The sequence below is a fragment of the Manis pentadactyla genome, chromosome 15 (genome assembly GCF_030020395.1).
Source record: "Manis pentadactyla isolate mManPen7 chromosome 15, mManPen7.hap1, whole genome shotgun sequence".
Lineage (NCBI taxonomy): Eukaryota > Metazoa > Chordata > Mammalia > Pholidota > Manidae > Manis > Manis pentadactyla.
Genome location: NC_080033.1, coordinates 61,412,084 through 61,436,999, shown reverse-complemented (window position 1 = coordinate 61,436,999; position 24,916 = coordinate 61,412,084). Strand labels below are relative to the sequence as shown.

The 24,916-nt window shown below is 46.3% G+C and overlaps 1 protein-coding gene across 2 annotated transcripts in view; it reads right to left on the bottom strand.

Moving 5' to 3' along the window:
• ZNRF1 (zinc and ring finger 1) overlaps window positions 1-24,916 on the bottom strand; it is an 87,852-nt gene that overhangs the window by 9,054 nt on the left and 53,882 nt on the right. For both annotated transcript variants that reach the window (XM_036909279.2, XM_036909278.2), the window contains exon 2: window positions 4,587-4,682. In XM_036909279.2, coding sequence (XP_036765174.1) covers window positions 4,587-4,682 — 96 coding nt within the window. The remainder of the gene's footprint in view (window positions 1-4,586; window positions 4,683-24,916) is intronic.

The following is a 24,916-nucleotide window of genomic DNA, read 5'->3' as shown; positions in this document are numbered from 1 at the left end:
GCAGGCCCATAATACACTTCCCCTTGTGCCTGATGGCAGTCAAGCCCCTGTGGGAAGGAAGGTGGGAGCCAGAGGGAGAACCTCCAGCAATTGACGCAGGCACACAGGCTCCACCCCCTGGCCTCATTTCCAGCCCAGGTGTGGAAAAGCCTGGTCTTGAAGCAAGCCTCTTTGGTTTGCACAGAGCTGCTGGCTCAGTCTCCAGGGGGACGGGAAGGGGCGCAGCCACCAATGCCGGCTCCCTTCTTCGGAAATCTTTAGGCAAAGGGGAGACTTTGAGAAGAGAGCTCCCCTACCAGCAGTGGCACCCCCACCCCAACACCCCAGGACCATGGACGTACCCCAATTATTCTGGCCAGTTGGGCTACAATGATGATAGCCTAGAGGGGCGAGCTGAATAAAGCTCAGGCCCAGAGGACTTTCTAAGGAGCCTTCCCATGGGAACCCCACACTCAGTCCCTTCCCCTGAGCCACAGATTCTGGTTTCCCCACATACGTCAAGCCCCTAGTGGGTCTCCTCCCACCTGTTCCTCCTTCACCCAGTGGCCTGTGGGGCAGCAGCAGCCAGGAGCTCTCTCTTCCTGCACCGAGGCAGATGCCTCCCCAGCCAGACCCTGCCACTGCTACAGCACCTGGGAGCTTTGGGCAGCACCCGCTGGGCTGGCAAACTCCCTGGCAGGACCTGGAGCCCCCAGGCCCAGGAAGAAGACCTTCCATCCCAAGCAAGTCTCAGCAGAGACCAGGCCAAAAAAGCACCATTTACACATGTCTGGTGGCTCAGCTGGGACAAACTAGCAAGAGGCACTCCTGCTTTTAGAGGAGCAATTCCCTTTCCTGGAAATAAATCCTTGTGTGACAGTTAGCATTTCAAAAACCCTGAAGTTGGGAGCAATGACCTTTGGTAGAGAGGAGGGGAAGGCAGTCAGGACTGAAGCAGGTCATGGGTCCGCACCCAAGAAGAAAGCTGAGGGGAGAGAATCTTCTTAAGCCACCTTGACAGCCACCAAGTTCCCCTTAATGCTGCTGGCAAGCAGCCTGCCACACGCTGGACTCCCCCAGGGTCAAGGGCCTCTGGCTGGTCCTGGACACCCCTCAGTAGTATGCCTCTCTTCTGTTCACAGCAGTATCAGCCCCCCACCTTGAGGCTTGCTCTGCTAGCTGAGCAATCTGATGGTCAGAATCTGTGTACATATTCTTGAGGGCAAGTCCCCTGGTTTCAGAGTCATAAACAGATGCTGGAGAGAAATTCAAAGGCCCATTCAAGCCTTTTTTTTTTGGTGTGTAAATTTAAGCATTTACACACCAAAATGGGTCCCACTGACTCCTTCCCCATCTCCTCAGAGCCCTGCATTCCGAGCTGCCTGTGGCAGAGAATGAAGGAGGGAACGTTCAGTGCTCCGGGGTGGTAGCTCCCCTGCCCCTCCAGGCGTTCATGAGCCCTCCCAGCCCGGGGCCAGCCCGGGGAGCTCCAGTTACTGGTACCCACATTTATCTGGAGCACTGGGTGAACCAAACTGGCCTTGCCTTTCCTAAAGTGGTTTTTTTTCAATCTGGCAGGCGGCTACTGGAGACTTTCCAACCCACAGCTCAGGCCAACCCTCATAATAAGAAAACTACTACTTTCTATCTGCCTCATTTAGGAGGTTTCTACTTTTTTTCCTTTGTTGGTTAACTAAATTTCATCTTATACAACCACTGTAAATTGTCTAAAAATGTCCCCAATTGGTGCCAGAAAGCGTGTGTGTAGATGGGAGATCTCCAGCGGAGTGACCAGGGGCTCCAGTGAATCTTTGTAAGGAAGCTTCTATCCTGCCCCTTCCCAGAAAGATTCCAAACTCTAATGTCACAGACTCTTGAAATCTCTGCACACTTACTTTCTAACAGAACAGATAAAGTGAGGCTGGCGAGGCTGGCATGATGAAAAATCATGGGTAAAATACGTTACTGGCAAAACCCAAATAAGTACCTAAAGGCCCCTACTTGGAACTTTGGTCTATGGCCCCACAAAGGCTGTGCTTTACCTGAACTAGAACAGGCCCTGGAGACTTCTGCTTCAAATCAAGCCAGGTGACAAACACCGTCCTCTCATCTGGAAGGTTCAGGTGTCTTCAGAAAGGACAGACTGAGGATGAGGAGTCTAGCCATGAATGCCGCCTTTCTGCATTAACAGTCTACACAGAAAGGGGCGAGACCATTGTTTCTGAAGACCCTTCATCGCCTTAAGACAAATCTATTGATAGGACCAGATGCAACAAGCCCCTCTTTTCAATTAGAGGGAAAATACGGGAACAGAACAACAGCTGCAGTTGCCGCAGACTGCTTGGCCAACCTCCTCTTCCTCTAAGGGGACTCTGACTCCAAGTGCGGCTTCTCTGGACGACCTGTGCTCAGGTGCACTACCAGGCCTGCTCTCCGATGGAGGTGAGGTGAGAAGAGAGCAGGACCCTTCCCATGGCTGCTGGCAGGGAGGGAGTCCCACGAGCAGCAGCTGGCACTTCCGGGCTAACACAGAAGAGGCCCTGGAGGCGTCTGGGCAGTTCTCCAAAACAGGAGCCCGAGACCCTCACCTTCCCCATTCCCTGGTGGGTGGCTCCAAGAGCCCTCTGTCCTCCACGGTTGCTCTTGCAAAGTTCTCCCTGATGACGCCAGGAGCCCGGTCCTCTCAGGCTGAGCCCACTGAGGCTGCTTTGTGTTCTCATGACAGCAAGGCACTGTCTACATGGAACTCTGCCGAGCAACCCACGGGACAAAAAACGGTCTTCAGGAGGGTGATGCACTTATTTTCATGTGAAAAATAAGTGAACACAGTTTCTGAGGCCAAGGAGGGGGAGCTGTGAACCACAGGAGAAGATGTCTCTTCCTTTGTAGGCCGAGGCAGAGATGAGAAAGAGAACAATGTGAAGTGGGGCACCCTCGAAGTGACACACACTGACAAGTCTGACAGGAAGCCTGACAACAGAACCAGAGATTAGGCGGCAGGCAGTCCCCAGGGCCAGGGAGAGGCTGTCCACTGGGGAGCAGAGGGGCTTCCCAGACACCATGTAAGAGAGAAAAGAGAAGGAAATACTGGGGACAGTCCTCCAACTGAGCAAAAGTTACCAGACTGCATGTAGCTGAGACACATCGGTAAGTGGACCACCCACATGTATCCAGAATCTTTTGGCTGAGCAAATAAATAAGAGATAAAGAGAATAGTAGCATGCGTTTTAGGAGAACTGAGTAGATCACATTTGTCAGATTACTTTGCAGGAACAATCTGGAATCATCAGGCTTTTCTAGGCTAAGGCCTTGTGGGGGAAGGAGGACATCTGGGACCGGGGACGCAGGGGTCCAAGGATGGGTCTGTAAGGAGAGTGCACCCAGGAAACTTGCCGTCACGTTGGGGGTCAATCAATTCAGTCTCACCTCCTTCTTAGTCCTCAGACTTCCTGAGAAATCACAGAACTCGCTTCCTAAGCATTGTTGTGACTTTATTCCTAGAAGCTGGGCCCGTGACATGGTCAGGGTGCGCTCACTCAGATACAATGCCTGTTTTGGTAGCAGATGCAATTCTCTGGTGAACATGGTTTGCAGACCAGACAAAGCACGAGAATGGAACCCCAGAGAGCTGCCAGCAGCATAGCAGTAAAGGGAAGCTAGTCTACTCTGGAAAATGGTGAGAAGAAACTACAGATGGTCTCACATCTTTTAGGGAGGGTGTCCCTACCAATAGCAGCTGAAACTTTCTGAGCACTGACAATGTGACAGGCTCTGTGTTGAAGGGTTTTAGATGCCACATTTTATTTTATTCTGGTAATAATCCTATGAGGCAGATCTATACCCATTTTATGGGCCAGAAGACCCAGGCTCTGCTGAACTGAGCAACTTGCCAAAGATTATATAGTGTAAGTGGCAGAAGCAGGCTTTGAACTCATGTTAATTGGGCTCCAAATTCTTATTCATAGCACGTCATGTCTGTGCTCACTGACAGCAGATGTCCATACTCATTTTGTCCACACAGCTGGGACATTAGGAGCACTTGGGTTTCTGGGAGTTTCCTGGCCTGATGATCCTATGCCCTGTTGTATTCATCGCTCAGCCCTGAGGCAGCCTCCGAGGTAGGGAGCAGCACGGCCTGGGTGGAGGATTAGGTGGCAGATCAGTGCACTTAAGCCCTGAAGGGAGACCACATGCTGCTCGGACCCTGCCAAGGAGCGCAGGAGCACACCATGCACACCACTGGCACAGACCCCCACCCACAGGGAGAGGTGGCAGCCCTCCAGACCCTCTGCCGCCAGAGGTGTGAACAGGCAAAGGCTGCATCTCCCAACTATCTCCCAACTGTCCAAGGAAGTAAGGGGGCAGAAGAAAGAGCAAAGGACTATCTGAGTGACCCAAGAGACTTCAGGGTGCCGCAGACCTAACCCCCGCCTTCCTTCTTCATCTCACTCCCCTTCCTCTCCAACCAGGGCAGCGAAACCCCACAACAGCTGGGCTCCTCAGCACCACTCAGACGCTCCTGTCAGACGGCAGGATGGAGACACGGCCCAGAGCCACGTGAGGTTGGGAAGACCCTCCCTCAGAGACTAACCCTGGCAAGCCCTTACCATTGTAGGAGAGGCGAGGTTTGCTCAGACACATTATAAAGTGCATTTCCATCTCATCTGAAGCCACAGACTTGGAGCAAATGGGGCACTTGAAACCTGAAAGAGAAGGAAACAGGATGAAACGTTTTCTCTGAGCAAACTATACCTATAATCAATGCGACACTCAAATGCCTGTAGCCATGTGGGTTTGAATCAAAAGAGATACGCCTAAGACCTGACTTTCCCCTCATTAAGTCATACAAAATTTTGTTATTTTATCACAACTCCCATTTTTTTCCCTAGTGTTCTCCCAGTCATATGCCCCTCACTGAAGTTTATCAGCATCACTGACAGCTGATATGAGTTTTAATTTCTTCTGGATGCTTTCCCATGGGGGTCTAGTGGGCAGTGGGCATAGGCACCAAATCATGGGCAACTAAATAAAATCAGTCTTAGTAACAGAGTTTAACACCTTAACCACTGGGCTGGATCGTGTATGGGATGAACGCCTGCAGTCACCAGTGTTCCATCCCTCACTCGCTCTGCCTCATCACCCATAACCAGGTGGCACCTCCCTCCCTCACCCAGAGCACCTTTGCCCCCCTGTGGCTAAAGCAGCTGTCCTCTGAGAGTGTGCAAGCAGCAGGGTGGCCATACAGAGTGCTCCCAAATGCCGTATGTCTTAGCCATATGCCACTAAGAATAACAGGTGTTTTACAACGCTGAGTGAACACAGGGTGTTAGGACCCCATTCTATTCCCAAAGAAGTTTGGACTGCTTATACACCCAAGTTTCATCAAGTTGTATCAGTACTGAAGATTTTGGTTGAGAATCTTCTGTGTTAAACTCAATTAAGCAAACATTGATTAAGTCCCTTCATTTTTTGTTAACTTTTTTGTAGATAAACACAGACAAACTATTTCCAATTTCCCCCATTTTAATTGTATGGAAACAATTTTCAAGTGGATTGCCATTCTACCAAAAAGATCCAAAACTTAATTATTTGTCCATACTTTACATACCACAGCTTTTCCCTTTTGTGATCCTAATTCCTACCTACCCAGCCTGTATTTCCTAGGTCAAATACAGCACATCTAAATAGTGTTGTGAAGATTTGACTAATTCTATTGATCATCAGTCAAAATGTCCCACACAGAGCTTCACTGACTGCTGGTAATATCTGTCAGTAACATTTCTTCTGAAACAGATAAAAGGCTGACATTTGTGTTGACTGCCAGTTGCTCCTGGACAGAGGAGGAGGTCACACCCTTAGCAGTGTCCTTCCTGGGCCTCGCACGTTCCGTTTGGAAAGTCCTGGACTCCGACAGCTGGTGGTGCTGAGACAGGAAGCAAGCTGGCTCCCATATTGCCATGTACTTTGCTTAAAGTCTTCTCCAAACCATCCTCTTCTCAGTGACAATGCTCCAAACACAGGACCAGACAGAAAATCCAGGGTCTGGCTAACTGTGGACAGTGTGGACCTTGGACTCTGTGGCATAGTCCCCATTCCCCCAACTCCTTTCCTCAAAGATCTTTAGCATCTAAGCATCTCAGCTATAAAGTCTTGGAAGTGCTATCAACCCAAGGACTCTGGCCAAGCTTTGGGTAAGGGCTGGCTTTTCTGATCTCTGGGTGGTTCCAAACGCATTAACAACACAACCAGAAGACTGAAAAAACAAAACAAAACCATGGTGCCAGAGGGTCCATCCTTAGTTTTCTGGCAAAACTAGATCTCCAATGTGCCAGGCTGATTCTTTTCTAACCCAGTTTCAACAGACCCAGTGTTCCACACTTGGTGAACAGGTGAGTAATGAATTTGAGTCTTATAGATGAGAATGTCTTCACATCTAACCTAAGCACCTCTGCACCCTTGGGTCTGCCCTCATGCCTGTGTCCTGCAAACACAACAATACTCGCATCAAATAACATCCCACAGAATTACCTCCATTGGGAGATTGTCTCATTTTCTTCAATTCAGCTAGTCACCTTTTCTTCCTACTCAGAATACCAAGGTTTTGCAATACTTTAGGTGACTGTAAGATACTCACACTTTTAAAATTTGCTAAGTTAGTACCTCTCTGCAGGCTGAGGACTCAGGACTGGGAGCAGGCCAGGACGGCTGTGTATGGGACCAGATCCTCTAACACCAGGCCCTGATGCAGCCCCTGGGAGGTGTTAGAGTGATTTGTTAGTAACAAAAGGCCTTACACCTTGCACATTACTCACTACTCTGATAACTTTGAACACATTCACAGTTAGTGCAAGAGTAGCATCAGTCAGTCCTTGTACCCAACCCATTCCTTGAGTGCTGGAGAGGGAGTTGAGTTACAGCTAAGGTACCAGGAAGCAGGCCACCCAACAAGAGGACTACAAGGGAATGTCACTGGACATCTATATTCCAGAAAAAAACAAGTTGAGACTCACAGGTTTAGACCAGTCTCCTCACTGTACAGATAAAGAAAGAGGTACAGTGAGGCCATGAGGCCAAACAACTAAAAGGACAGTGCTGGGACCAGAATCAGATTTCTTCCCTCCCAAACTAAAGTCCTTTTCCATCAGGGAAGAAAGAGCTGACCATAGGTGTGATACTGTGCTTCATAGTAAGAAATACATTTTTGGTCTTTGTCCTGTTTTTGACACAGAGCTCGCGCAAAGCCTTGGAATTTCCTAACATAGTAAGACCAGTAATATTTCATCTTTTGTCATGGTTCCCGAAGTAGCTCCAGAGCAGTAAGGTGAAGGGCGTGTCTTGTTATTCATAACACACCGGAGTTTACATTAATGAGGTGACTTTTGGAAAGTCCCTCGGTAAAGTAAGGATGGGGGCCGGTTGCCAGGGGAGCCAACCAGCTGATGAGAGGATTGGAACTTTCAGGTCCCCCCACAACATGACCTCCGGGGAGGGGAGAGGGGCAGGAGATGGAGTTCTGTCACCAATGGCCAACGACTTAATCAGTCATGCCTATGAATGAAGTCTCCAATAAACCCCAAGGACAGGGTTCAGAGAGCTTCCAGGCTGGTGAACGCCTGGACATTCGGACAGAATGATGCCCCTGCAGAGCACCTGGAAGGCTGCATCCTTTCTCATATACCTGGCCCTATATGTATGTCTTCCATCTGGCTGTTTCTGAGCGATATATCCTTTTATAATAAAACGGTGATCTACTAAGTAAAAGGTTTCTCTGAGCTCTGTGAGCTGCTCTAGCAAATAAAATGAACTCAAGGAGGGAGTTGTGGGAACCCCCGATTAACAGCCAGTCAGGCAGAAGCACAGGGACAACCTGGGCTTGTGACTGGGGTCTGAAGTGGAAGCAGTCTGTGGAACCGAGCCCTTAGCCTGTGGGATCTGATGCTAGATCCAGGTAGGCAGTGTTGGGATTGATTCAACTGCTTGGTGGTACGGGGAAAACACACCATGGGTTTTAAGAAAGAGGTGAGTTGGAGAGGAAGTGTCATTGTGGTAGGAAGAGAGACCCTCATTCCAGCAAAAGCAGGGTTAATGTTACTTTATCACCTACCTTTGGATTCTGGGGGAGTGGGTAAGGCTCAAGTCAGAGTCTATTGTGTGAGCAGGAAATGCCAAGACGACCTGGGTTTTCCAGCTGACAGACCTTGGCATGCAATCTACCCTCCCTAGACCATGGTTTCATCACCTGAAAAACAGGAATTTACCTCACCTTGCAAGGATCAAGTGAGATAAGAAACCTGAAGGCACGCTAAAAGGACGCTTATCAAATGTACGGTGGCATCATCATCAAGCATAGCAGCACTAATGAGGAGGAAGGAATTGGAGGGCTGCAGGAAGGGTTCAGGGGGCTGAGATGCGGGTGATGGGCCAGCAGGGAACACAGGCAACAGGTCATGCTAGGGGGTGGCCAGTGGCCAGCTCTGCTAGTCCCATCTGTTTCCTTTGAAACTCTAGAGCACTGTGTGTGGTATTTTCCATACCAGCAATACGGAACAATGGCCCCTATTTAACCTCTACAGCATCTACTCTTGCAGATGATGATAAAAGCATTTTTCTAGCCATTACTATGGGCAACCACTGGGCTTACACGTCTTCTCATTTACCATGATATGAAGGGGTACTAACATTAACTCTATTTTGGAGAAGAGGGTACCAAAGTTAGTCACTGGCCCCAGATAATGCAGCCAAAGGGCCAGTGCTGACTCACAACACCCAGGAAGCCGGACTGCCCTTGCTCACTGGGCTGGGTGACTGTCTGATTAGTATAGGAGGAGGAATTCATGGCAAAAAGAACATAAATGCTACCCAGATGCAAGATATTACTAAAAACTAACTTCAAATCTTCCACACTGTCCCCAATTTTTCCTGATGTATCCATGGTTCTAGATCATCCCATAAACTCAAACAATTGATAACTTTTCTGAGAATTCTGTTAATATGGAAGGACAGAGTCTGCTTTCCACTTGGCACTGAGTCTATAACTGGTGGTAAGATGCTGAGTTTGTAAATTATCTTTAAATGGAAAATGAAGGGCAAAAGTAAGAGGGATGGAAAAATATGGAGTACGAAGGGGAAAAAACTAATGTCCCCCACCTTCTTTCCTGCAAGGTCATCCAATGGTCAAGATGGGTTCTACCAATCTACTGCCCCAATCTGTTCTCATAATGTGTCCAGTCACAATTCTGCACCAAGAGCCCTACAGAATGATAAATATACTGTGACTTTTATGAGCTATCTGAAGGCTAAAATATCTAGGAAAGTTTGATACCCTTTTGGAAAGAAGTCCAAACTCGATTAAAATCAACCCCTGCAAACAAAGATAACCCAAAAGTCCACAAAGTCATCCAATCAAGTTGATTTTGTCAAATGTCCTGAGACCTTCATCAGCATTCACTAAGTGTGTGGAAGAATGCTTTATTTTTCTGAGAAAGCTACAGGTGGAGCCTGAGGGACATCCCCTACCACACCTGAGCCCAGATGGCCCACAGCACCCTGGGAGCTGGGCAAGGAGACAGCAAGTGCCTTGGCGGCCTTTCCCAGGACCCCAACCCCTACCATCTACTTCATTCCGGGGCGGCACCCCCCACACTGCTGTGTCTATCATATTTGCCACTGATAGAATGCAGAGAGGCTTTGGCTAGCTCAGGCTTACCAGCCAAGTCTGACACTGGTTCCCCTCCGCCATCGTCTGCTCCCACCAGGCTGTGGCTGAGGCAGGAAAGTGACACGGTTCCTAGTTCTCTTCTGCCAACCTCTCAAAACGAGGAAGGAATGCATGACAGAGCACCTTGGGGAATTTGTCAGCAACTGTCCGATTCTGTGCTGGGTGGGCTCCACCAACCCTTTACCTGCTGCTACAGGATCCCTCCACTCCAAACCTCCAAACCAGAGGAGAGAATGGAGACCTCACTTCCATCTTTCTTCTTGCCATGGGATCAGCTCGAGGTTATACAGCCAGAAGAGCCGAGGAGAGTCCAGCTGTTTGCTGTCTTTCAACAGCACCTTGCCTACATGGGGGAATCCTGAGCTGGCCCAAAGTCCAGAGCTCCAAGAGAAGACAAGCCTGAACTCGCCACCTGTGTGGGGCCGTGACCCCCGTTAGTGCCAGAAAACTCTTTGCAGTGTCAGGGTAAGCCTACTGGCAAGGAAACCAGCAGTGACCCCAGGAATGCACACATGATCACAGGCATGAGCATATTCCTGCATTAGGCTAAATAGGCCTCTCAGACTGTACCCAGTTTCCTGCATATGACTGGAGTAGCTGAGGCAGGACAGGCTCTAGCAGCTCAACTTACAACTTTCCCAATTCTCTACAACATTTATCTTGTGATATAAAGCGTTTCTCATTTTCGAAATCTGCAACTTCTCCTTTAAGACCTGATTTCTACGATGGGACGTGTGCTCTGCATGTTGCCCCAGTTCCCTCCCTGACCCTCCCTCCTATAATGTGCTATTTTAACACTGCCCCAGTTTTGCCTGTCTCTGGGATCACTGAAAGGGAGAAGAATCTAAAGAAGCAACCAGGGAAAAGGAAGCCACACCATCCAGGCAGGGCCTCCTGTTCCAGGGAAGAGGGCTGATGCAGACTCCTCTCACCTAGGGGCTCAGATGGCACCACCCGCAACGCTGTGTCCCTACCACCCAGTTCCTAGTTTCCAGCCTGGATCTTTCCTGCTCATGCCCTGTGGTGCTTAGTATTGATAAAATGAGACTTGACTACATACATAAATAAATGGGATTTATTACAAAAGAAAGGTCAAGGGATAACTCAGGATGACCTTCTTCTACATTTCTATACTGCAGATGTGTCCCCAAGAGCAGAGGCTGTAGGTATCATATTCTTACACTCTCTCTCTCTCTCTCTCCCTCACCACTGAGAAATAACTGGAAACCAATGCACAGTTTACGAGTTGATGAGGTGTTGACTGGTCACTCCTAGAACATTCTGGACTAGGGAAGGGCCCAGCAGTTCTGACTTTTGCCTCTTCAGCACCTCTCTTCTGGACTCGGCCTCTGAGGTTCTGTTCCAAGGGCTGGGGCTCACTTGTCAATCCAGGTGTTAAGAAAATTCTCTTAGGGAGACATCAGAAGAGAGCCACACTGATGCTTAAAGTGACTTAACATATTAGAGTATGTGTATGTGTGTGTACGTATGTTGTGATGCTTAACTTTATGTGCCAACTTGACTGGGCCACAGGGCGTCCAGAAGTTTGGTTGAACTTTATTTCTGGGTGTGTCTGCAAGGGTGTTTGTGGATGAGATTACAACTGAACTGGCAGACTGAGAAAAGCAGACTGCAGTCCCCAGTGTGGGTGGGCATCATCTAATCTGTTGAAGACCTGAACAGAATTCAAAGAAGAAAGAAGGGGAGATTTTGAGCTCTTTGACTGATCTGGGACACTGGGCTTCTCCTACCCTCAGACTGGCATGTCCACCATTGGTTTCCCTGGTTCTCAGGCCTTCAGACTCTGACTGACTAAAGCTGGTGGATTTCTTGGGTCTTCCACTTGCAGAGAGCAGATTATAGGACTTAACACTTTCCAAAATTGCATGAGCCAATTCCTTATATTCTTTCTTTCTATCTGTCTTTCATCTACCTCCTATTGGTTCTGTTTCTTTGGAGAGCCCTAAGACATCTGTTTATTAAAATGCCAAATAATAAAATTTAAGACACTGACAACATCAAAAGTTGGTGAAGATGTAAAGCAAATGGAACTCTCCTATACTGTTGGAGGGAATGTATAATGACACAGTCACTTTGGGAAATAGTTTGGTAGTTCTTCATGAAAACAAAACAGATACCTAGTCTGACCTGTGCAATTTGACCCAAATAGTCATTTAAATATTTACCCAAAAGAAATGAAAACACTTGTCTACCAATAGATGTTTATGAGAATGTTCATCACAGCTTTACTCATAACAAGCAAAACCAAAAATTACCCACTGTCCATCAACAGAATGGGTAAACTGTGGTTAATCTTGGAATACAATCAATAAAGAGATACATGCAACAACACAGATGAATATTAAAAACATAGTCAGCAAAGGACAAGAAAGAGCATATACTTTGATTCCAATTACATGAATTTCTAGAGCAGAGAAAAACTAATCAACAGTGGAAAAAATCAGAACAGTAGCTATCTCTATGATGGAGTTGGGCCAGAGATTGACTGAGAAAGGTATAAGAGAACTTTCTGGGGTGACGAAAATGTTCTATACCATGAGGAGGGTTTGAATTACTATCTTTCTTCCTTCCAGCTATATCGTATAGTAGGCCTGCACTTCCTGCTCCCTTTGAGGTTAAAGTCGGGTTTATGAATTGCTTTGGCCATTGAAATGTAAGCAGATGTAATGTATGTACTTCCAATTGGATTTTAAGAACTAGTTCATGATTTACTGTATTACCTGCACTACTGCACTGAGATGAAGCTTCTATCACCTTGGGTTCCTAAGCAACAGCAATGGGCAGAGGCCCTTTGACCTACACTGGATACTGCAGCTTGGGGGAAATAATAACTTGGTTGAGATAGCTGCTGAGCTTTGGGACTTTCTGTTATTACATTATAATCTGGTACTAGTCTGTTCTGACTGATACACCCTTCCTCTATCTTTTTCTCCTTCTAGGACTCCTATTACTCCTAAGTCAAGTGTCTTGGTTCCATCTTCCAGGTCTTATCTCTTCCTCCCTAACTTCTACGCCTTAGTATTTTCTCAGGTGCTCAGCACCTTTCTAACTCCTTCTGGACCCTGTCTGCAAAGAGGTAGATAATTGGCATTGGAAGTCAAAGAGATGAGACATGCATTCCAGCCACTATCTTCCCAGAATCTTCTCTGCCTAGATAGTTGTATCCTGCTTTTTAAATATAGATACTTCCTTTTATCAGCAGCCATCTACATACTTGTCATTTTCAATGTCTATATGTTCTATACTGATATACTGTATTTAGTTATTTTCATCTCTGGGTGTTTGGATTACCAATTTTTACCTACTATAAAGATTCTCAAAGTAGTGATTTCCACTCTCTACTCTAGTAGCGGATATCCCACCCCAACATATTTTTGCTGTTTCTAGATTCTAAGCTGACTGGTCTGGCAGAAAGTAATTTTAGGAGTCAGAAGAAACAGACTCTCCCAATCCTAGATAGATGGCCTTGTATAAGCTACTTAGCAATATTTGTGTAGCACCCAGTATGGTTCTAAAGCCCAACCAAATGGATGTATGAGTGTTCTGTGCAGAGAAAACCATGTGATATGTGGGGTGGCCATTTCGCCAGGCTGCATACAATGTAGCTTGAATATACTGAGGCTTGCCGATAAATCTGCCTATTTGAGAAACTCAAAAATTTTTTAGGCAAAGAAGTGAAAGATAAGCTGTCCCACATAATGTATTTTGTGGACTCGAAGATGCCATCAATTTTAAGAGGCCCCATTATGAACCTCCAAGAGAGAAAAAGAAGTTGCCTATTATAATTTTAAGATGTGATTATATGACACATCCTGATTTTAGAGTTATGATATGTATGTGCCTTAGAATCAATGAATATATGGAAAAATACATATGTGCGTATTTAAAATATATATATAGATTGAATCCCAATCACATATCCAATAAATTTATTCCTGTTCATCTACTGCAAATGAGAACAGGCTCCATGAAGATATCTACAGTGGGAACAAAGGCAAGAACTGCAGGGTGTGCACATAGTATGTGCCTGATGACGTCAAACCCACCCTGCCGCTAAAGCAAGTCCAGGCAGGTGGAGCCCAACAACAGCATTCCAGCCAAGTGAAGAATGGAAAAACATTTGCCAGGAGCAGGAGCAATGGCTACTCTTCAGTCCTGTTCTCTCTGACCCTCTAACCCATTGCTTCCGGAGAGAGGCCCTGGAAGAACTGTTCAGGAAGGCGGATGATGGGGACAGGGGGACGTGGGGACGTGAGGGGCTGATGACCTGAGCTTGGGCAGGTATAAGTACGAAAAAGATGAGAGCCTCAGTGTGAGTGTGATCAAGTCCTCAACTAGTGGCCAAGGAAGATGAATGTCAAATTATAACCATTTGTCACCTGGCTATCAATCTTGGGCAAATTTAGAGGCATCAAATCATGATTCAGAAAGTGTGGATGTAGTCTCCAGATGAACATTTGCGTTTTCTTTGGAGATGTCTTATTTAAAGGATGGCCCATCTGTTGAAAGAGGAAAATCATATCCAAAGGGTCAAGCCAGAATTTCTTTAAATTCGTAGATATTGGGAATTAGGGATTACCTATAAGCTAGGCAACAGGACAGGCAGGTTTGGACAGGAAATAACTTGTTAGTTAGCTGAATACCATGCTTTCCTCTCAATGGCCACCCCAGGTTCATTTCAATCACAGCATACGACATACCTATGCCCCTGGGGACCCAATGCCCACAGCTGCTGCTGGAGTGGGCAGAAATGAACAGCAAGGAGTGGGGCCAAGGACTACTTCCCCTTAAGACCAAGGGGACAATAAAATCCGATCTTTAAGCAAAAAAGGTAGTTATCGGCCCCAGAGGATTCATGAATTGATTAGAAACAGAAGGGAGCCTCATTCTTCCAATCCCAGAGAGGCACTGTCTGAGCAGGACACCAGCCATGCAGGAGCCATGCTACTTCCGTGGTAGCATGTGCCCTCAGCTGACCTGCCCAGAGAAACAGGACTGTGCTGGGAACCACCCTATTGCTGGCTTGTTTCTCCTCTGAATACACTCTTTTTCAAGTCTTGGGGTCTTTACCGGTATACTTAAAAATTCCAACCTTTGAATAACTGCTTTTTTAATGGAGAGATAGAGAGAGTAGGTGGAGTTGGAGGAGAAAAGTATATTCTATACAGGACCGTATAATTATTTCTGGGTTCCTGAAGACACTGTCCACATTGCTGATAGAGATTTTTCACTGACAAGGAGGAAAAGACTTGAACACACTACTAGCTCAGGTTCAGCCAGTATCTGCCTCACCAGGCAAATGGACATGACATTCACATCTAAGTGACTGCTCATATAGAAAAACACCATTTGCCTGGCACTGTGGAACTTGCATGTATTCATGCCAACAGCCCTGGCTTTCATGTCACTGGAGGTCTGCTAGAAGGCTCCTCCATGGCTCCCAGTATAATCTCAGGATACAGAACACATGCTGCTGTATTCACTTAATAAAAACCATCAGCTCCAGCATGGCCCCTGGCACACAGCAACATTGCAGGCTATGCCTGGCTATTTGGCAGAGTAAACACTGGCTAGCATCTTGCCTGGCCCTAGACCTGGTCCCTTCTCAGCAGGGCATCCTTTGCTCAGAGTACCTCCAACACAGAAGTAGATGGAAGCAGGAACTCAGAGGACATAGTCGTATAGGCCACAGCTGTGCTCTGAAATGGCATCTACAGAGGAAGAAGCCAGAAGAATAGAATGGGGTTGTTTTTAAAAGCCTAACTTCAATGGAGCAATCAATCCTATCAGAGGGAACTATCAGGGTAAGAGAAGACCTTCATGTTTCAACCCTTGCTTTTCTGTCATCCTTTTGGCTATCGGTACCTTAGAGAAAGAGATGGAAGGATTCTAGAGAGCTATGAGGCACTGACCAATGAGTTAAAAAGGATTTCCCAGAGACCTGCAGACACAAAGCATGAGTAAGAAGGATAATCAATTCTAAGCTCCTTAAAATACTGAATGACCCCTTCAAGCCACATAAAGTGTGCTAACATACTGGCTTTCTTCACCTCTGGTTCAGATGAGGTCTGGTAGACAAAAATGGGAGGAGAAGGGGTGGAGCAAGAGGAAGACACTCTAGGGTGGTAAGCAGGAACATGACAAGAGCTCATAAATCTTTATTCATGATAGTAGCTCCAGGGTTAAGAAAGTCAGGCATCTCCTAATGATAAGCAATCTGGCTGGCAAGCAAAAAATCTATAATATGATATAATATTAAAACCAAGTGCATGTAGTGGACAAAAATATTAAGTCAGTAAGCAGACTGTACTGGACCTTAGACATACATGTTTCTGAAATGGGAGGACCACATAAACTGGGAATGCCTTCTTCATTTTTACATTTTGCCTTGATGACTATTTTTCCACAGATTGTGACACTCCTTCATTTCAAATCAGCACACAACTTCCCAAGATACAGGCATCAGCAAACTAAACATTGACAAATACCACTTACTGAAATCTGTGGAAGATAAGAGAATTAAAAAATAAGCAGCCAAACAGAATGGAACAATGTAGATCCAGACTCAGAATTCTAGCATCCAAGTCATGAGTTATGTGGCCAAGGGCAAGCTGCCTGATCTTCCTGAGCTTCCACGTTTTTTATCTATAAAATGAATCATTTTACTGGTCTAGGCATAAATGAAACATGTATGTAACAGCTATTCAAATCTGTGGTACGTAGAATACGGGTCTCCCAAAGATGTCCACATCCTAATCCCTGACACCTGAGATATTACATGACAAAAAGGGCTTCACAGATGTGATAAATTAAGGATTTTTAAATGGGAGAGTATTCTGGATTATCCAGGTGGGCCCAATGTAATCACAAATTTCCTTATAAGGGAAAAAGGAGAGGCGAGTCAGGGAAACAGATATGAGAGAGAGGTTTAAAGATGCTAGGCTGCTGGCTTTGGAGGTGGACGAAGAGGCCATGAGCCAAGAAAAGCCAGCAGCCTCTAGAAGCTGGAAAAGGCGAGGAATGGGTTCTCCTCCAGGACCTCAGAGGAAATGCAGTCCTGCCAACACCTTGGTTTTAGCCCAGTCAGACTGTCTCAGACTTGACTTTTGCCTCCAAAATTGAGTGAAAATTTGTGTGGTCAACTTTGTGATAATTTGTTGTAGCAGGAAAGGAAGCCAACATAAAATGTTCCAGGAGACAAGGTTGTTCCCCTATATTAAAAGGGGGGACTTTAATTTTAAACGGAGTATTAGTTGGGGTTCCTTGGTTCTACTAAAAATTACTCAAGCATGGCATCCTCTCTTGGGGCACCACTGAAAACTGTAGTTATTTGCCACACTCAAGTAGCATGAGCAGCTAAGTCAGTCAGTCTGTCTGTCCATTCATTTTTATTCTTGCTATTAAATGGTAAGGAAGCATGGAAAAACATAAATACAATTTCTACCCTCAAGGAACTGATGGTAGCAGAAGAAAAGATAAAGCCCCAGAGCTCTCATTCCTTCATCATTCTCACAAGCCAGCAGTAACTGTCTAATGAATACATCTGACATGCAGCTTCTTGACCTGGATGCTCCTGGAATGGACATCAGAGGACCCATCAATGTCCTGAAATGACATGCCAGGTTCTGTGGTAGGTGTGTGTTTCTGGGGAATAGAGCCACAGATTTAGATTGTCAAAAGGGTTTGGGCTTGTAACCCAAAAACCTCAGAACAATCTGTATAACAAGAGAAAGATAATAGAAGATTAAAGCATGTTATAACAGCTATTCTGAGACCAGCCCAAATATTTGTGACTTACTTTTAGTATGGAGAACAGGGAACTCTAAGTGAAAAAGAAAATGGAACCAGGCCCTCCAGGGCTCTACCTCATGATCAGGATCATTTAATATTTGCTAAAGCATATTAGAGCCATTTACAAATTCCACTAAAGACTTCTTCCCTCTCTATTCAGTCAGCATTCATACGCTAGTCCCTGTCTTACACAACACTCTCTCAGCGCCACCCACACCTTCAGTGATTGCTCCATTTACAGCAAAAAGTGCCTGCAAAGTTATCCGCAATGGCCTTCTTCTCTTCCTCTCCTTCCATTCCTTCTTCAACTACGCCAATCCCCCCAAATCACCCTTACAAAGGTTACCAATGACCTCCACCTGGTGGTATTCTGAAGTCAATTCTCTAACAATCAGCAGCACCCAAGAAAGGTGACCCTCCTCTTCCCCCTCCACTAAACCCACATGTTGCCCATGCTTTCTGGTCCCCCTCATGATGCTCCTTTCTGACACCTGCTTTCCTTCTCACTCCCTTAGAAACCCACCTGAAACAGCCACCACTCTAGATCTACCTCCCCACCCAACGTGTTGCCCTTTCTTCTTAGCACTCAGCACCACTGCACCGGCCACTGCCCACTAACGTATAAGCTCCTGGAAGGCAGTCCTTTCCTTCTCCGCAGTCTCCCTGGAGCGTGGCATATGATAGGTCTTGAAGTATGTGTTGGATGAAAGAATATCACTTTGTAGAACTGGGAGAAAAAGGCCTCACTCTACAAGTGGAAAGAGATAACAAATTCAGGGTATGTCAAACTGTTGTTTGGGTTCATTCCCAGCAAGGCTACCTTCTACCACTTGAGGTTCCAGCAGCTGCCACACCACAGTGAGGGTTAAGTAGGATGGTACAGTGTGTATGAGGCAGTGGTGGTTAATAACCCACTGTGGTCATGTTGCTTCCTGCCTAGCTCGTGGTTCCAACAGGGGTGCAGATAACAATCACACGTGTGTGCAGAGACTGCGGGCATCCCTGCCCCCGGCACTGTGCTGTGCAGGAGATGTGAGGGCATCTGCTTCAGCTGCCACCTGCGCAGGCCTTGAAAGTCCTGGGGGCAGGAAAAAGGTCAGCAGCCCTGCCCCCAAGCAAAACGAAGTTGAGCTGGGCTAGAACACCCTCAAGGTTTCTCATTCCTCCTATGGACAAGAGCTGGCAGGGTCTGTCTCCCTACTCCTCCTGCCCTGCCCTTAGGTGGAAGTGCCCAGCACATGGGAGAGTAGCACTGGGTGACCTGGGCCTCCTATCCCACGAAGGGGCTGCCTAGGGACCCAGCAGCCACTGGAGTGGGGACTTCTGCATGCTTTCAGCAGTCTGGCAGATATACTTCCTTAAACAAAACAGCAAACTTTTGATTTTGAAAATTCTCAAACAAAATAATAGAATACAACGAGCTCCCAGGTACTCATCACCCAGCTTCAACAATGATCAACTCAGGATCAGTCCTGGTGTCTCACTTTCCCCTGGGGTCTCCATGTCTTGGTTTGCGGGTACCTTGTTGTCCTGGTGTGATTAATAGTCTCTCTTCTAGTCTCATACATGCCTGGGACTGCATAATTAATTATATGGTCACCTGATGTTCACTTCCACCTACTCCCACTTGCACCTGGATTATTTTGAAGCAAATTCCAGACATAAGTCCATCCATAAACATTCTACGATACCACATATTTTAATATAGCTTAACACCCTTTAGACCCAATTTATGAAGCACTGGGATGCTTCCTCTCAACACTCTTACTGGAGGCTTTCATGTCTCATAAACGGGGACTCAAGAAGGGGGAGTTGAAATGACTCCCGGACAGGCTCTGTGCTGTGCACTTGCAGGCGGGCCCTCCACACCCACCCTGTGGGATGACCGCATGGCGCAGCTTGTGCAGGCGCTGGCATGCACATCGAGAAGCCAATGTGCACTTTTGTCAGCCTGATTCCATTGTATGGACTTCTTCATTACCTCATGCTGCCTCCATACAAGAGGCTAAGAAACAGTCATGGACCACAGGATCCCAGAAACTTTGGCAGCCATGGCTCATTTTATACAAGGCCATAGGAGGAGCACTGTGAGTTTGAACAGTTCAGAGAAGGAACTCAAACTTTAAGCTGATCCACAAGAAAATAAAATCCCAACCTTTGTCTCTGCTCTCTGGACCGTATCACTGCAAGCTTCTAGAGCCAGGCTAAAAGCTGGGGCAGTCTAAGCAACCGACCTTCCTGGCACTTAGAGAAAATAGGAGAGAGATGGGACACAATCACCTTTTGAGTCCTCAGTAGAAGTGATCCCAGAAAGTTCACTGGTCTGTGATCCAGCAAGCCCATTTCTGGGTATGTTTCCCAGAGAAATCCTCCCACAGGCCAATCTGAAGATAGCACAAGATGTTCAGCACAGCAGGGAGCTGGGCAGAAGTTGCAGGCAGCCCAGATGGTGAATGGGGAGTAGATGAGCACACCGTAGAGCACGTGTGCAGCAAGCAGCAGCAAGGACCACATGCACACACAGGGTAGACCTGAACACAGGGCCCGTTAAAAAAAGAAACAAGGGGATCTGTAGCACCAAGCATTGACTTAAGTTAAAAACACAAGCACATGATTAACTAAAATCCAAAACAAAAAACAAAAATAAAAACCCCATTTATGCACACAAAGCAACAATTCGTAATACAACCATAAGAGAATACACATCAAACACATTTGCATGGTTGGCTAAGGAGGGGAGGGAATTGGAGAGTAGGACTAAAAGGGAGTAAATCAACATGCAAATGAATAAACCGAAGAGAACAGCCATGCCCAGACAATGATAATATGCTACAAACTGAGGAACAGTATTAACTCAGCTCTCTGTACCAGAAGGCTGTCTAAAAAAAAAAAAGGCTCACCTCACTGTTGATGAATATCCATGAAAAGAGGCCTAGACTCAATTGCTGTTAATGCCTTCTTCTCACCTAACTAGTTAACAGGTTGACAAATGGCCCAGGACCTGGGAGGGAGAGAGCAGGGGGACTGAAAGAGGGCGCCCCACTCCTTCCTGTTTGCACAGGGTTGAATGGCAGAGGGTGGGACTCATTACTGGACTAACGCAGTCCCTGCATCTCAGAGGTGAAGGCAGGTGGAGGGGCTTGAACGGAATTCCATTCACTGCAATGCCTCCCCTCAAGGTGTGCGCCTGGGATCACTGGTCCCAAGGCACCTACTTCCGGGTGGGTGACTCATGTCACAGCAATGTTTATATTTCTTAGCTGCAAAAGAAGGGGGTTTAACGGGATTTAACTTAACCCAAAATTGTTCCCTGCTTTGATACTCAGTGCTTGCATTTGTGTGTGTGTGTGTGTGTGTGTGTGTGTGTGTGTGTGTGTGTGTGTGTGTCCTACGATTCAGCTAGGCCGATGTATTAAACTGTGTTAATGCTCAGTGTTTTGCATACATCACTGTCTCTAGCAGCTGGTCACTGCAGGCTGAACCCACTTTCTCCATTTTACTGTGTTTACTAAGTGCCAGGCACTGATGAGCATACAAGGCAGAAAGGGCTCCTTCATGAGCTAAAGCTCTGATGAGGGGGCACACACAAGCACACGGGGCAAGTGCACTGCCTCACAATCACTATTATGATGGGAACAGGACAAGGTGCCAAATGGAACTGAGACGGCAGTGATGCCAGGAAATGCTTTCTATATGAAGGGATATCTCAACTAAGCTGATGGTAAAGAATAAGCAAAAGCCAGCCAGGCAGTTAGGACTGGGGAGGGGAAGAGGGGCAAGGCAGGAATGGGAGAAGAGGTTTCAAGCAGATGGGACCGCACGTGACAGGCTGTTTTTTCTAAGAACTAAAATAAGTATCAGTGTAGCTGGATCAGAAAGGTAGACACCTATCACCAGAGGACAGTGAAGAAGACTGTATTTTTCAAAAATGGCCTTAGGACAATTCCCAGTCCCTCATGGACCTCTAGAACTTTGCTGGTTTTTCATCAAGTGTTGGAGTCTATTTTCCCTCCCCTTGAACCTCGGTGGGCTTGTGTCTGTTCTGACCAATTATGTACAGTCAAAATGCACGACCTCTGAGGCTAAGTCATATGAAAGATGCTGCGGCTGCCTGGCTCACTCCCAGGACCCTCCCCCTACTTTGGAACCAGTCACGACGACGCTGTGAGAGGATGCCTAGAACACATGGAGAGGCCACCCACATCAGCATTCTGGCTGACAGCCCTATGTGAGGTCTCAGCCAGAGCCAGGTGTGGGAGTGGACAGGCCATCAAAAGTTACAGTGCTCAGCTTTCCAGATTTCTAGCAGAGGCCCCACATTATCATGGAGACAAGCTGCTCCTGCCATGCCCTATGCAAATACTTGACCATAGAATCTGTGAGCATAATAAACAGTTGTTTTATGGTTCTTAGTTTTGAAGTACTTTGTTATGCATCCCTAGTACAAGAACAAATGGATGCACAGAGTGTACACACATAATGGGAAACCTTAGAGCAAAGCGAAGGGCAGGTCTACAATACCTTACAGTATGGACACCTCTCACAAACATACTGCTGAGTGAAGGAAAAGGATGTAAGAGTATATACTTTATGATTCTGTCCACTTGAAGTAGAAATATAAGACAAATCTATGCTGTTACAAGTCAGGATAGCTGTTACCCGCTACAGGGGTAGTATTTGGAAAGGGGAAGGAGGGAGTCTCCTAGGATGCTGGGTACAGAGGTGTTCAGTTAGTGAAAAGTCATCAACATGCATACTTATGATGTAATACAAGCATTTTCCTATATATATATTCAATTGTAATTACAAAAAATTTCCTAAGTTTTTTTTTTTTTCAAGAGGTAGGCAAGGATCAGATTGGATAAGGCCTTCTAAGGCACACTGAGGATTTGGTGCATCATTCCAGAAATACCACAGTTCTGAGAGGGACTATATTTTAGAAATACTTCTCTGGACACGGTGCAGTAACTAGACTGGGTTGGTCTAAAAGCCCGCAGAGCAGTTAGGGCATTGCTGCAGTCATTCAGGCCAAAGGTGGTGTGAATGGAGAGAAGGGAGAAGCAGGCCTGTCCTGCTAGCCTGCCAACACCTTGTAAACCCCTATGCTATTGGGAATTCTGGATCGGCTGCCTAATGGGCCATATGGTAGACTCAGAATGCAGAGGGACATCTGGTTAACCTGACTCTGAACAATTATTTATCTTGATTACTGAGTTTTTTGACATCCCTTTGTAGTTTGTACCCAACCCTGGAAGAAAAGTATATGAATTAAAAAGATCTTTAAAGAGTCCACACTCTTGGGTTTGTTATCTTAGAAGTCAGAGGTATGCGTGCAGAGGTTTCTGGCTGCAGAATTTGGGTAAATACAGGCATAACGCATTTTACTGTGCTTTGCTCTATTTTATAAATAGAAATTTATAAATATTGCATATTTTATAAACCGAAGGTTTGTAGCAACCCTGTGTTGAGTTTGTTTATTGGTGCCATTTTTCCAATAGCATGTGCTCACTTAGGGACTCTATGTCACATTTTGGTAATTCTTGCAATATTTCAAGCTTTTTCATTATTATTATTTTTGTTATGGTGATCTGTGATTAGTGATCTTTGGTCAGTTACTATGATAATTTGAGGTGCCATGAACCGCATCCATATTAAGACAGGAACTTAATTGATAATGCATTCTAACTGTTCTACTGATTGGCTGTTCACCCATCTCTCTCCCACTCCTTGGGCCTCCCTATTTCCTGAGACACAATATTGAAATTAGGCCAATTAATAACCCTACAATGGCCTTTAAGGGTTCAAGGGAAAGGAAGAATCAAATATCTTTCACTTTAACTCAAAAGCCTTATTGCTGATACAGTGAAAGTATCAGTGGTCTGGAGAGAAGATCAAATAATCTACAACATTCCCAAAGCCAAGCTATTGCACACTTAACAGACTCCAGCACAGTATAAACATAACTTTTATATGCACTGGGAAACCAAAAATGTCATTGACTTGCTTTTTACTGGGACAGTTGCTTTACTGCAATGGTCTGCACTGAACCCACAGTATCTCCAAGGTCTGCCCGTAAGGGCCCATGCACTTTGGAATCCTAGGAGGATGGAATATGGAAAGGGGACAGCGATAGTGATGATGGTTCAGTGTGTAACACACCAAGTTTGAGGGCTCTGAGAGACATACATGGCAATACCTGGACTGGTGTAAGGAGCTAAGGCCCAGAGGGAAGATCTCAGCTGCAGATATGGATTAGGCTAGAAACAATGGGCAAGGGCAAGCCCTGAACAGATGCGCCCACTCCAGGAGAATGCATGAAGATTCAAGTCTGAGCCCTGAGGGAAAATAATGTATAAGGGACCACACCGAAACACATGTCCAAATATGGTGGATTCTGGAAGTAAAAGGGAGCAGCTAAGAATAGCATTTACAGTAGGAATCTTTGGGATTGGGGGGTGGGGTGGGGGGACTCCAAACTGTCGACATCTATCCACAAAGCAACTCTTCTTGCCTTCTTTCCTTTTCTTCTTCTCTTTTTTTTTGCTGAAAGGCAATAGCGTTACTAAAAGACTATCTCTTGATTTTGGCTAAACTTAACTCAGGTCTTTAAAATGAACCAATTAATACTGTTCAGGCCTCTGGCTAAAGAGCCACAGAAAATACCATTCTTCTCACTTTCTTCAGCCCCACTGGCTCTCCTTAGGCATCAGCTAGATTCCACACCTTTGCTGAATGAAACGGTGGCGGGGGAAGTGGACCATCACCTTTCTGAGTGTACTCGAAATAGCCTGGAGAGGCAACCTCAGGGGCATTTTACAGAAGAGGAGAAAGGAAAAGACACACAGACACACAGACACACAGACACACACACACACACACACTCTCTCTCTCTCTCTCTCTCTCTCTCTCACTCTGCAGCCAGAGGTCACACTCCCAAACTGGTCACACTCCCAAACTGGATCAGTGGGTCTTTAACTTTCCAACAGGCAAATGTTTGAGTTTGGTTTTAAAAGGCAAAACCGGTCAGCACAACCCACGAAAAAGGAACAGTGGGTCTGGATTGGAACCCAGCCTTGCCTTCTGAGAAGGGGAATCGTCAAATCCGCACAGCTGCCCACCACCCCCGTCTTCACAGACTGACACTCCCAGCCTCGTCAGGTGCCTTCTCACCACCGCTGGGATGGCTGGTGGACTTTCCTCCTTATCACTTCAGCACATTACAAAATGTTCACCACTTCTAACCGCCATTCTCCTCCACTTCAAGGCTTTCCCAAGGCGCCACTCTCTTTGGGGACACTGGCTCTTGGCTCTAAACTTTGAGGCCTTCTCTCTCCCCCAGTGGAGAAAAGTTTTTTATTTTTAAAATATATTGGACTAAAATATTCGTATGTCAAGACTTTTTTTTTA